Genomic DNA, 14,221 nt, shown 5'->3' on the forward strand with positions numbered 1-14,221 from the left:
GTAGGCCACTTCACCCACGCTCCACCACTTCAAAGGGACCATAAAACTTGAAAGCAAGCTTGTGGTTGGCACATGGCGCCACTGAAGACTGTAAATATGGCTGAAGTTTCAGAAAAAACGTCTCGCCCATATCAAACACACGTTCAGTGCGGTGCTTATCAGCTTGGATTTTCATATGCTGCTAAGCCCTCAATAAATGCTGACGGACAGAATCAAACACCACCTTGCGATCATCCAACCATTGTTGCACGTCCACAAACTGAATTACTGCATCCGAGGGGATACCAAAGTGACGAGGTGCATGCCCATACACAATCTCACAGGGAGTAGTACGTGTGGCAGAATGCCAGTTGGTGTTGTACCGGAACTCGCATAGGGGAATCCACTTAGCCCACTTAGTAGGATGAGCATTGACAAAGCATCGTAAGAAGCATTCCACCTGTTGATTAACTTGAGCAGAGCTCATTCGAAGTTGAGTACCAGACTTAGAGAACAATTCTTGCCAAAAGACACTAGTGAAGATACGATCTCTATCCGAGACAATAGATTGAGGCACACCATGCAGGCGATATACTGAATTGAGAAAGGTTTCAGCGACTGTTTCTGCTATGAATGGATGGTGCATGGGAACAAAATAACCATACTTGGAAAATTTATCGATGACCAGAGATGGTGGTAGCCCCTCGACGAAATCCATTGTCACCATATTCCAAGGAAGTTTGAGGACAGGTAATGGCTGCAACAGGTCAGGGTAGGCTACACGTTCAAGCTTTGCTTGCTGACAAATTAGGCAATGTTGCACATACTGTTTGATAAATCCCCTCATGTGTTTCCAGCGATAAACTTCTGATACGGCGATAAGTAACTGATAATCCCGAGTGTCCTCCACTGGGACTATCATGGAAAGCAGATACAATTTGCTTGTGCAACTCTGGAACATCACCCACCCAAACATAGTTCTCAGTACGAAGAATGCCAACTGTCAAAGTAAACTTACTATCAAAAGAGGAGCTGGTGGACAATTTCTGAAGTAACCCAGTGCAAAATTTATCGCCCACATAGCTCTGCATAATATCTTCAAGCCAAGCAGGTTGAGCTGAAGAGATAAGGTGCATTTCTGGTAACACATCAAGAGAGCTATGTGGTTTTCTGGAAAGTGAATCAGCAACACTGTTCTCAGCAACATTGTTGCCACTTGGTGTGCAAAGGTTGTTCAGACAAACTAGCCAAACTTCATTGGACAGTTCGGATTACAAACTGTGAAACCTGCAAATACTGTCTCCAGTGGTCAACAGCCAATAGGATTGCTAAGTATTCTTTTTCATACACAGAAAGAGTCTGGTTCCTAGGGCCCAGAGCTTTGCTAACATAAGCCAACGGATGCCCATTCTGCATAAGTACTGCCCCAATATCCACATCACAAGCGTCTGTTTCTATCATAAAAGTTGAAGAGAAATTAGGAAGAGCCGAAACAGGAGCTGTTACCAGGGCCTGCTTAAGTAGTGCAAAAGCTTGTTGTTCATTTGCTGTATAGCGGAATGGTACCCCTTTTTTCAACAGATTTGTCAAGGGTTTGCTCACAATCACGCAGTGACGAATGATCTTTCTGTAATAACCAGCCAGACCCAGAAAACCCCTAACCTCCTTAGCAGATACAGGAGTAGGCCAAACCTGAATAGCAAATTTTTTTGCTGGATCAGTAGAATTAAACCCCTTGTCCATTAATGATGTGCCCCAAATAAGCAACTTGTGTTTGAGCAAAACAACATTTAGACAGTTTCACTTGCCATTGAATTCAAATCTCTTGAGCTACAAGAGGAATTACAAGGGGGGAGGAGAGAGTCGCCTTCCTCAGGAAGACGAGCACACACACCAGCCACTAGCCGTTTCTCCTCTCCTACCTTCTCACCAACCCTCCACGCACATAAGTACTACGTCCTACTTGGCCCACTCCGGCCCAGCCAGCTTGGGCCGGCCTGACAGAAAGAAGATTAAGCTGCCGGGAAGAAGGCCTGCTGTATTGAGGCGCAGGCCGGAGGCGGGAAACGAACCAACCAACCAACCAACCGCCCTATATACCAAAACCCTGTGTAACCGCCACCGGCGGCAACACCCAAACTAGAGCCCAGCAACAACCTCGCCTGCGCCGCACAGGAAGACGATCGGCCTCCCTGCACGGCGATCAACCGCACGGAATAGGAGGAGGTGCGGCGGCGGAGCAAGCGCGAGCGGCTTCCCTGCACGCGGAGGAGGCGCATCGTCGGAGGAGCTCGTCGCGCCCGGCCTCACGCGGCGGCGCGTCAAGCCGGGAGGAAGCTTGTGACGCGCGGCGTCCGGGGAGCCCGCCGCGCCCGCCCTCGCGCGGCGGCGCGTCAAGCCCGGAGCAAGCTTGTGACGCGCGGCGTCCGAGAAGCCCGTCGCGCCCGCCCTCGCGCGGCGGCGCGTCAAGAGCCGGGAGCAAGCGCGCGACGCGCGGAGTCGGAGGAGCCTTTCGCGCCCGCCCTCGCGCGGCGGCGCGTCAAGCCGGAGGCAAGCGCGCGACGCGCGGAGTCGGAGGAGCCTTTCGCGCCCGCCCTCGCGCGGCGGCGCGTCAAGGGCCGGAGCAAGCGCGAGCAGCGCGCGGCTTCTGTGCACGGGGATCACCCGAGAGAGGGAGGACGCGCGGCTTCTGTGCACGGGGATCACCCGAGAGAGGGAGGACGCGCGGCGAGACCAGCGCGCGGGGATCAGGAGCGGCCGATCAGGCGCTCGCTCAGTTGCCAGGAACCGGAGGAGCGGACGATCAGCTGCAAGAAGGCAAGACCGGAGGGAGTTCCGCCATTGCTCAGCCATGGGTCGCAAGAAGAGGGAGAACCGGAGAGAACCCCCCGAGCAGAAGCAAGACCCAAGCCTGGCTGAGCTCCTCGCATCCCTGGACAGCGAGGTATAATACCTGCTGACCGATTTGTCTTTTGTCACTTTCTTCGATCATAGAGTGACTCGTGTTCATAATTGCTAATTTCTTGATCATAGCGGAACAATTCACCGCTTATTTCCTGTTTGTTCAATATAATCTCTCTCAGCAGACTCAAGATAGATAAGTTTAGTTGCTTTTTTTTTCTGTTTTTCTCATGGTTTCTTGTTCTGGGGCAGCTGTCAAACTTTGTGCGCTAGCCATTTCCAATAGGAAGATCAAATGACGCTGTTAAAATCTATCGTTTTGTTTTGTTTTGGCCAACCAAAACGATATGTGTTTCGGCTAGGAAAACCTGGGCGCTTCATTTAGCTGATGCGGTAGGAAAACCCAGCAAATACACTCAAAAATAGTGAAGGGGACGAGGGAATCCAGAACATACGACTTATAACTCAAAATTAGTGATTATGTACTTTGTTGCTCGCAATCTAGCTAGAATGTTCCTTTCAGAAAAAGAAAGAATTACAATTCAATGACTCAACATCTTTAACATTTCCATGGGTGTTACAAAAAAATTCTTACAAATAGAGCTGCAGATGAAATAGGCCAAATTTACTTCCAAGTATGCTGTAGGAAAAATAGTACCGATCGAGTCGCACATTCCATCCAAATCTTTAGCATGCCTGTTACAATAAATTTCTTACAAATACAAATACTGCCACTACAACAGTCCTTACAGAACCATGAAAATCTTGCTTTCTAAACTAATATAAGAGTGTTTAGAATACTAAAATAGTGATCTAAATGCTCTTATATTAGTTTACAGAGGGAGTACAATACTTACAAAATACTCTTTACAACTAACCAAGCCATGAAAAACAATGCGAATGTCACTCAGCAACTTCCTGTTACAGTGTTTTCTTTGAATTAACTCTTGCAATAAACCATCTCGAGTTTCTAATCCAAATCCATCAACAGATATACTCCCTCCATACCAAAATATAAGACGTTTTTGCAGTTCAAATTGAAATGCAAAAATGTCATATTTTGATAGAGAGGCAGTACATAACTTGCAAGTCTTCAATCCCCAAGCCACCTAGGACAAACATCAGCCCATCTAACTGTCATCCTCCTGCCACAACATCCTTCTCATAAAAAACTCAATTATTCAGAAGGCTCTATGGGCAAAGTAATCATTGACATCATAAAGGGAATATTACTCAGACAGGGTCAAGTAAGAATCAATTTACCACCATAGTCTAGAAAATTTCCTTGCTAGATTTCCGTGTTATATTCTCAGCTTTATTCCAATCATTATTCCTAGATTTAACAGTATTTACAGAAATCCCTAAATATTTAAAGAGGCAATGATCCAATATTGCAAGTAAAAATCTCCTTATATCTTTCTAGATCATTCCCAGCTTCACCAAAGCAACAAATATCACTCTTACGAGAAGTAATTTTTAAACCAGCTAAATGTTCAAACAGAATCAGAATTGATTTTAGATTTCTAGCATTTTTTTCTCCAGCCTCAGTTAAATCATCGCTAGACCTACTACTGAATTAGGCACTGCCCCTTTAATCTCTCCTTGAGAAATAGCTCTACAAGTTCTTGCAAGAAATTAATAGCAATATTGAATAAAATGGGGGACAGGGGGGCCCCTGTCTTAAACCTTTCTTAGTTTTAAAAAAGGACCCAACTGGTCATTAACTCTAACAGAAAACGTTACCACTTTGAACAATCTGTTCTATCCAGCAAACATAATCAGAAGGAAACACTTTCAGAAATAAATAAAAAATAGTAAGTTGGAGTCTTCGCCACAAACCAAAAATATGATTATTATATTAGCAGAAGTAAAAGCCAAATTCCTACTTTTTTCTAAACTGATTACTCCAACACATATCAAATATCGTAGAATGGTAAAAGTTATCTAATATTCAAAAGCATAATAAGCAAAAGTAAAGGTTAGTTGGAGTCTCGACTGAAAGGAACATATGCACTAAGATTGTTCATGATTAAGCAAATGCTAACATGGCATAGAAAATCAAAATGTATAGGTATAGGATATCGTGCACATAATTAGTTGTCTTTCTACATTTTGCATCTCAAAGAGGAATGAATTGTAACACACTAAAATGAAGGTCGGGCATTATGACAAACTCATCCATATGGTACTGTCAAAAAAAGTCCATATGGTTATTGACAAATCTATTTTTATGCAAATAACCTTAACCTTCATGCTATACAATTTAACCAACCTGGGACTACTGTTGTAAGCACCGACTCTCCAAATTATAAATGCATTCACTGATACTACAAGACTTGGCACTCAAACATAGCCAGCGCTCTCTGCGAAAAAACAATCATGGAGTTCTTGAGAATACTTTGCGCAAATTTATGCCACAACAAATTGCTATTGCTCTTTGACAGTAACAGCAGCACATATGATTACTCAACCAAAAAATACAGCAGCATATATGATGTAGTGTTCATTGTCCACCTTTTTCCTGCTAGGGTACATTGACTGATCTATTTTTTTAATTCCTGATTCATATTTAGGATGTGCTGCTTTTGGATATTAGCGGCCCCCCTAAAGTGGTACAGGCTAACTACAAGAAGTATGTCCAATCAGCGAGGTGGTGGAACTATAAGAAAGGCATCCGAGTGGATGTGACTCGACTCTTCCGCAGAAAAAAACACGTCTTCACCACTCCAGAGAAGGGCACGTGTTGCACAGTGGTCAAGTATAAAAAAGATACAATCACATTTATTAAGCAAGGTCGATACTGGTGGGTGAAAGCCTACTGCATTGATGGTAAGGTGCATGAGCTGAAACCGGACCGTGACCAGAAGAACTACATAGAGTGCTCGGACCACACAGTCCTTTCCTTTGGAGGTAACCACTATGATATATGCAATGGTGACCCTGGAGGGTCGCTTACAGGTTTGCGTTACCTAAGAAAGGCATTCACCTCCATAATCGAGGGTGGGGAGCGCATAGACCCCAAGTTCGTAGGTCTTTTTGTTGTTTATCTGGGAGAAGGTCCAAGGTTTGAGATAGTTTTTCAAGCACTGTACATGAACATTCCCAGCCAAATTCTATGCACCTCGACTATTTTATTCCATGGATGAATGAGCTCGTGCGCAAGTGGAACAAGCTGAGCGAATATGCCATGAAGTACATGCACTGTCTTCGCGAAGGATTGGAGCTCCCAGAGTTAGACCAAGGCATTGCTTTTCCAGGGATGGACTCTATTGAGAAAGTTCTTGAGTTGGTGAAGATTCTACAGTTAGATGCTTACAATGATGGTATTTTCAGTCATGAAAAAGCGCAAGAGCCAGATGTATGGCGTGCACGTGATGAGTCATTTGCTAGAAAGGAAAAGGATACACACTGCAAAAAGAAACATGGAAAAGGTGCACCTCCTCCTGAGGATTCTTTTGTACCTATGGATGACGGTCTGTTTCATATGTTGAATGTCAATGGGAAGGTGGAAAGTTTATTTACAGAGCAGCCCCCTGGTCCTGAACTGAAACTGGGTCAAGGGCATGGGCGGTTTTCAAATAAAGCAAAAGTTAGTTCTCCAAGCTGCTACGCTAGAAGGAAGATGAGCACCCAAGCATGGGACAACAAGGTGTGTGTAAAATGTTAAAACAGCACTCAGAGCTATATCTTTTGCATATCCATATTGTATAATCTTCTCAAAACGTTTTATTGCAGATTCTTCATCTGAAAAGGTCTATTTTGGATATGCCAATGGACAAATTGCTGCATACCACCTTGGCGAGAAGACAAGTGCAAATGCCCATGAGGCTTCATGTCAGCATCATAAATACCTCAAAAAATGAAAAGTTCTTTACAAAAACGACTACATGGACAACCCAGAAGTGCTGTCCTTATCGTTACCTCCCCAAAGACAATATAAAGGTTTGTAAAAAGTTGTTTTAGTTTGAATGCTCTATTATTCACTTTATAATATCTTTGCACCTCTTAATTGCAGGTTTTGGGTATTGGAGGAACTGCGGAATTTATAGGTGAAAGAATTATACAAACCAGAATGGTCAACAAAAGAATGGCCATGCTCAGGCCTTTGATTCTCGGTATGCACATGGTGCAGACCTGCCCGCGGTGGCCAGGAATGTTTCGAGCTGCTAACAGCAAAGGACACAATGTTTTGCATCGGTTTATTCTAAGCCCGCAGAGTCCTGCACAAGGTGAAGTTGGGAGGTAATCTCTCTTATTCCAAAATTTTGACTTTACACTGAAATAAGCACCAAGGTGGACAAAGTGGCCAGTGTCTTCTCCATATTCTCTTGCCTGATTAATGGCTACACACTGATGTTTTTCTTCAAGCAATGCTATAAATTTCTGTTTAGATGTTGGCAAGTTTGTGTTATTTATTGTTTTGTAAAACTGGTTGTAGATATCAACCCTAGGTTTTCTGTTTATTCTAGTTCCCAGGAACAGATTCAGACTTTTAAAATATGAGCTATGCAACACTCCTCCAATTTATGATGTTCTACTGCTCTGCCTTGCACTCTGACTCAGATTTGTAGTGCTACATGCCTACATCATAAAGTCTAGTTGGCCATAAGTCTCTGTTTAGATGCTGGCAAGTTTGCCTTATTTTTCGTTATGTAAAAATGGTTGTAGATATCAACCATAGGTTTTCTGTTTATTCTAGTTCCCAGGAACAGATTCAGACTTTTAAAATATGAGCCATGCAACACTCCTCCAATTTATGATGTTATACTGCTCTGCCTTCCTCTGTGACTCAGATTTAATTGCTCTTGCTCAGCCTTGGATTTTGCTCTGCTCAATGCTTGCACGGTCACACCTCATGCTAGCTACTAATAATAATTTCTGCAGGTTATGGCTGAGCTGCAAGGAGAAGCTGCAGAATATGGCTTCTGGCAAGATTTGCAGCACAAGGATATAATCGAATGCAAGTTGTGCAAGAAAATGCCCCAAGGAAACTGTGGAAATTAGGAAAGAGATGCTCGAGTTACTGAACCACAATTCAAGAAAGAAAATGCCCCAAGGAAACTGTGAATATATTGACTATTGCCAGTATAGATTATCTGGACCATGTACTTCTGGTGACACTGTTACTCTCGACGTAAATTTCTGTTCCAGAACAGCATGCAAATGCTAAAGACCAACTTGATGATTTGCTTGGTTTTATGCAGAGGGGATGCTGGGAGAGTTTTGTTTTCATTTCTCTGGTCAGAGTTTATGTGGTTAGATAATTAGTGAAGACTATTTTGACATTTCCAAGCGAGATTTACATATTGGGTGAAACATAAGAAATTTATCCTAAATGATAATAAGATTACAGAACCAGAAGGAATTCAAATGAAAAGTGGCATCTGAACCATAAGGTATTTAAATTATACCACAGACTAAATTGCAGTTGCATGCATAAAATCTGCACTAATTAGTAAACCATGCAAGTTAAATTCAGAACATACCATCTGAAATCGAGTGCCTGTAGTTAGATACATCGTTTGTTGATTGCCTTGGCCTCCAAATTTCTAGTATTAGAAACAAAATCAAATAAGTAATAGCTGTATTACAAAATGTTCACGTTGAATCAGCCTAGTGGAATTAGAGCATATGATGTCATTAACATTCTAGATGACTTTGCTAAAAAAAATCATTTTGCAAGGATTTGAATAAACCCATGAGGGGCTGCCAGCTTTGTTCCTCGGGTGAGGATCGAAATGCACCGTATAACTAAGACAAACACCATTTTAACTTATAGTAGCCTTATACCATAATTATCATAGCATGCAAACTTGGTAGAGAACATAAAAATTATAAACAGTAAACCATTCATGCTACCACCAAAACCATGATAAATTCCGAAAGAAGATCATGTCAAACATAAGGAGGCAAAGCATCAAAGAGGGAAATAGGGAAGAACTCACCAGTGCAGAGTCAACGAGACAATTACATCCCGCTTACGTGCAGCGGCGTCAGGGGTAGAACTGCGGCCATCCCCGAAGTGAAGAAAAGAAGAGGATATTGCCACAGCATTTAGTGACACTGATGGGTGGCCTCCCTATTAACAGCTGCAGTGGCCACAAAGTGGGGCGGTCTTCTTTAGAACACCATACTAAACCACTAATGCATACAGACCCTTGCCGGCAACATGGGAGGTGGATCTGTAAGAGAATCAACAATATGGCAAGAAGAAGGGTATGTGTCCTAATTGCTCACAATTTAATCTGTACAAGAATCAACAATATGACAGGCGACTTGATCTTATTGTGACAGAGGAGTACGCATCTCTAGATTCTTATCACCATGTCTCAGTCCTAAAGAAGCAATAGGGTAGAGTAACCATTTACTTGCAATTTCCATGTCATTCTTTGTAAATGTTATACTACATGGCACATGCCCATGTCAAAAGGGGAAATCATATATTCATATGCAACTCAATGATCATATGGTACAAAACCTGCATCCTGTAAAAGAATCCCCAGCCTAATCAAAGATGGCAATTGAACACCCCATGGTTGTATTTCACGCCATGCAAGAATTTCTCTGCAAGTAATTCATATCAAAGAGATAATAGAACAATCTGAGTGGACACGGAAATGCATACATTACAATGGGAAAAGCTGAAGCTGAGTCATCCAAGTATGGAGCAGATTGAACACCCTCAGAAACAGTCAACTACAGCTCACGCTTCCACTTCGCATCAGTCAGTCTGCATTTGATGGACCTGGAGGTTTCTCCCTGGGATGCTTTGATCCATAGTGATCTATCAACTGCCTCTCGTTAGCCTGTTGTGCCTGCACACATAGAAGATGTTACATTAAGTTGACACTGCATCAATCATGAGGAACATGTATCCATGTAAAGCTAACTATACACTAGTATATCCGGTTATGCTTGCACACAGTTTTCAACTTGATTCACATCAACATGAACCCAAGCAAAATATTCCACGAATTTCTTCATGAAATCCAGACCATGTGACCATCTCTAAAAAAGAAATCATATGTAACTCAACAAGCATATGCCAGCACAGTTGCATCCTAACAATGATCATAAGGTACATAAAAACAGAAGCCCAGAGCCGAGACCTAAGCAAAGATGGCAATTGGACGCCCTAAGTAGTTAATATTGATAATACTTCATGCCACAAAAGAATTTATCTGGCAATGATTCATATCAAAGAGATGATATAGAACTAACTGAGTGTGCACACACATGAACTCAAGCATAATATTGTATGGCTTTCTTTATAAAATTTAGACTATATGACGCATCTCGGAAAGCATATGCTAGTGCAGTCGCTTGGTGGCAATATATGACCAAGTTCACTTACATATATTCTCCCTCCGTCCCAAAATAAGTGTCTCAACTTTAGTACAAAGTTAAGACACTTATTTTGGGACGGAGGGAGTAGTTTATTTACTTGTACATCATGATAGTGCAGTGGCAACCGCAAAAACTCAGTTAGAATTTCATAAAGAAGAAAGCGGACAGAAATAAAGAGGCATTCCTTTGGTGAAAGAATGTACCTTAACATATGTTCATCTGGATCTCTCCTCTTGACCAGAGGCTGGCCCAAGGATGCTGCCGGTGCATTCATGGAGAGTCACACCTAACAGCAATCGCAGCGACGGGGAGAACCCCGTTAGAGCAACCTGCGAAAAACAAAATTGCAACCCTTATACAACAACGAATAGTAGAGCAAGCAAACTACATCCCATAATAAACAAATAAAAGAAGCAATTTTGAAAATAAAAGTCTGCAACGATCCACATGGAGAAGCAATTTGTCCGATGAGAATAACCAGGGGATCCACCAGCCCAAATCGCAGGGGGGTGGGGGGGGGCAAAGAGGGGTTGGGGAAAGATGAGCTACCACATGGAAAAGTTCATCCTTTGATGGGGGTAACTGCGAGTGTGGACGAGACCGAGATTTGCTGCAGAGCAAGGATGCGGGGGTGAGCTTCTGCCGGCCGGGGCGACCCACGACATGCCCCTGCATGGTCCTGCCGGCCGCCGGGCTTCCGGTTGTGCGGTGCAGCACAGGCCAGCGCGCGGGAGGGGTATCCAGCAGCGCCGTCGAGCCGCAAAGGCGCCGACCATTGCTGAAGCGGAGGCGGAGGTCGAGGCGGCTAGGGTTTGCGGGTCGGTCGTGGCTGGTGGGGCGGGTGCGCGTGGGCGATTGGATGACTTGTTTTCCTTGGCTGAGAATGGAAAGAGAGTGAAGGAAGGACGTGGCCTTTTTTTCCGAAGAATCCAGTGAAAAATAGCATTCGGTGAAAATCTGAAAACTTGCCTCGTGCACCATTGGATCTGCAAGGAACGGCTCCCGCTGGAACTCCAACCAACCAGTTCAATACATCTCCGATAGAAGATGTAGATGCAAAAATAACTAACTTTCACATCTTCACGGTCCAAAAACCTCTCTCCAACAGATATGAGATGAAAAAAAATGTACATCTCCATCTTCCGAAGACGTAACATACAACACCTGGTGTTGCAAATTTACATCTTCACGTATAGGAGATATAAGAACGCCAGTCGTGCGCTAACCGCCCAACAGCCTTCAGCCGGCTTCCGCGCGACCACCGCCCGCCACCGCCATGGCCGATGCCGATGACCTCGTCGCCTCCTTCGCCGTCGCTGGTCTGACCCACCTCGCTGTAGCCACCGTCGGCACAACCACGGTCCCCAATTTTGGTCTCCGCCTCCATGTAGCTGCCCGGATTTGCCTCACCTCGGCCGGTCGTCGTCGCGCTGAAGCCGCCTGCGAAGAAGCAGCGGGACGCCAAGCCACGCGATGGAGGCGTGAAGCGGCCGGCGGCGGGGGGGGGGGGGGGGGAGAGGGGGCGTAACCCGGCGGCGAACTAATCTCAGCCGGCCAAAATTTCGAAGCCAGACGCGGCCGCGGAGGGCGATTGGCTGCAGCCAGCGGCCGTGGCTTCCTCCTCCGGCCAAAGAGGCCCTCCTCCACCTCTGTCGCCGCTCCTCCTTCTCTCTCCGCCTCGAATTGCAAATGCACCGCCGCTGCTCCGCCGCCCCGATTTGCCACCCCAGCCGCCCCCTCCGACGCTCCTCCCCGTCGCCTCAATTAGGTCGTCGCCCACTAGTTTTTACATCTCCACTTTGCATTATCTATTGGAATCGCTCTTTTACATCTTCAATATACATCATCTGTTGGAGTTACCTCTTTTTTGGAGATGTAAAAATCACTTTTTGGAGATGTAAATTTTTACATCTCCTGTTTTACATTTCCAAATCGCCGACCCTCAAACCGCTTGCAATCGTCCGGACAACACGGTCTGGACGTGTTGTGCGATCCAACGCGGGCCTATGTCGGTCCACCAAGCGGCCCAGATGCACTTTCTCCCACAAAGTGGAGACAAAGTGGGGTGGGGGTTGCGGGAGTCCGGGCAGCAGTCATATAGGACTCTGACATTCGAGGCCCACTAAATCCCCTTCCCGTACTCATTTCATTCCACTTCGCCCCTTCCCCTCCCCCTTACTTTGCATTCGCACCCTCTACCTCTGTTGTCGTCGTTGTACCTCTTCGGCCGCCACAGAGGCATTGTCAGATGTCCGCAACCAGGACCGACGTGCTTGCTCGCCTTTACGACAACGATGTCCACCGTGGAGCCGTTTGTACCCAGGTACACTCCCCTTATCGATGACCTCCATGGCGGGCACCACGTTTGGCAGGTATTCGGTCAAATGCCATTTAGCTTAATTTTGGATGCCATGTCATTCTTTCAGAGTACGAACACTACAAAAAAATACACTTCCGTGATGATACATGTTTGTCACAGTAGGTCATTTTTTTGTCATGCATGTACATCCATGACGATTTTATGACAGAATCAAGATAGTCATACATGTGCTGTCGTAGAAGTGTTCCATGAAATTACCAAAATTATCATCACGCAAGTGTCCACTTCCAGGACGATAAATGGTGCGTCATGGAAATGCTTTCGTCATGGGTAACCGACACGTGGCATCCACAATAACGGGTCGCCGTTAAGCTATCGGGTTCCGGTTTGGATCCGATAATCTGTTAACAGCCCGGACCAATGGGGATTTTCCACGTGTAAAATCATCATTGGCTGGAGGAAACACGTGTCTGCTCCTCGGTGGGCCAGATGTCATCCGTCCAATGGAGGAGACATGCCTATGATACGTCGACACGTGGCAGGGCCCAACAGAGGCCCATATAGGTTAAAAAGGCTGGCTCAGTCAAAGGCCCATAGTACTTACTCAGGTACTAGTGGGCCAGCCCAATAACGACCTGTTTAAACATGGCCCATTTGCGGCCCGAAGCCAGATCTGGCCCGTTAATTGTTCGCCGAATATTTGGGCCCAATTACGGCCCAGTGACTTTCGGCCTGTTAGAGGCCCGATGTAGACATGGCCCCATTTCAGCCCGGTGTGTCTTTCGGCCTGGGAATGGCCCGTGCTGCCCATGGGCCATATATGGTTCGACGCGACATCCGGCCCACTAACTCCCCGTGATAAAGGTGGCAACAGTTCAGCCCAACGTGACTTTGGGCCTGTTAAAAGGCCTGTCGTATAATTCGGCCCGTTGATGCATGTACTAAGCTTTCGGCCTCTTAAAGGCTCATGATATCAGTGGGCCAACTAAGGCCCGAGATATGTTTCGGCATGGTAATGGCCTGTCATATAACTAGGCCAAAAAAGTCCTGGTCTACATTTCAGCCTGCTGAAGGTCCGTCGACGACTAGTGAAAATTGAGGCCTAACATGCATTTCGTCCTGCTTAAGGCCCATGGTTTCTTCTGGGCCGTAACAGGCCAGCAGAATATTTAGCCTGTTAATGGTCCAAAGCTACATGGGCCCAACTAAGCGCTGGGTCCACTAAAGGCCCAACTAAAATTTGGGCCGAATATAGGCCCGAGTAAGTTGTGGGCCTGACGCAAAGTGTGAAGGCCCCAATGGACTTTCATGCCCAAGAAAGTTGCAGGCCGACCCAATTATGGCCTGCTAAAAAGCAGGCCCGTTAGAGGCGAATGTTTCGGCCCGGTCGACTACATCAGTTTTTTTCAGATAGCGAATGATGGCAGTAACTAGTAGGAATTAAGAACAAACCTACTCTATACAATAAATAAATTACGGCATGGTAACTTAGAATAAACCTACACTATACAATAAATGATTTATGTTATAATACATCCACTTGGCATTGAATTTTGCCACCGGTGATCATAAAGCGCAACGAAGAAGCAGATTACAAAAACTAGGCACCATTGGAGCGTAACAAAATAATACTGAACCAAGACCACTTCCAAGACATTTCAAGAAAGGTTAGCC

At 45.2% G+C, this 14,221-nt stretch overlaps 1 protein-coding gene across 12 annotated transcripts; it reads right to left on the minus strand.

The window, feature by feature from the left end:
• Nucleotides 1–1,858: 1,858 nt before the first annotated feature.
• On the minus strand, nucleotides 1,859–11,128 carry LOC125507415 (uncharacterized). Of its 12 annotated transcripts, none has more exons than XM_087517451.1 (6): nucleotides 10,777–11,128; nucleotides 10,431–10,556; nucleotides 9,506–9,695; nucleotides 8,826–8,969; nucleotides 8,367–8,429; nucleotides 1,859–4,025 (listed from the first exon to the last, which is right to left on the minus strand). In XM_087517451.1, exon 6 carries the CDS (start codon nucleotides 2,830–2,832, stop codon nucleotides 2,119–2,121), a length of 714 nt encoding a protein of 237 aa, XP_087373577.1. In that variant the 5' UTR covers nucleotides 2,833–4,025; nucleotides 8,367–8,429; nucleotides 8,826–8,969; nucleotides 9,506–9,695; nucleotides 10,431–10,556; nucleotides 10,777–11,128; the 3' UTR covers nucleotides 1,859–2,118. The 12 variants fall into 12 exon arrangements, 11 of the variants coding, with proteins under 11 accessions (XP_087373577.1, XP_087373576.1, XP_087373572.1 ...); XM_087517450.1 differs by having other exon boundaries at nucleotides 1,859–5,243; XM_087517446.1 differs by having other exon boundaries at nucleotides 1,859–5,243; nucleotides 8,826–9,062.
• Between the last annotated feature and the right edge of the window lie 3,093 nt (nucleotides 11,129–14,221).

This window comes from Triticum urartu, chromosome 1A, assembly GCF_056163025.1.
Source record: "Triticum urartu cultivar PI428250 chromosome 1A, HENAU_Tu73, whole genome shotgun sequence".
NCBI lineage: Eukaryota > Viridiplantae > Streptophyta > Magnoliopsida > Poales > Poaceae > Triticum > Triticum urartu.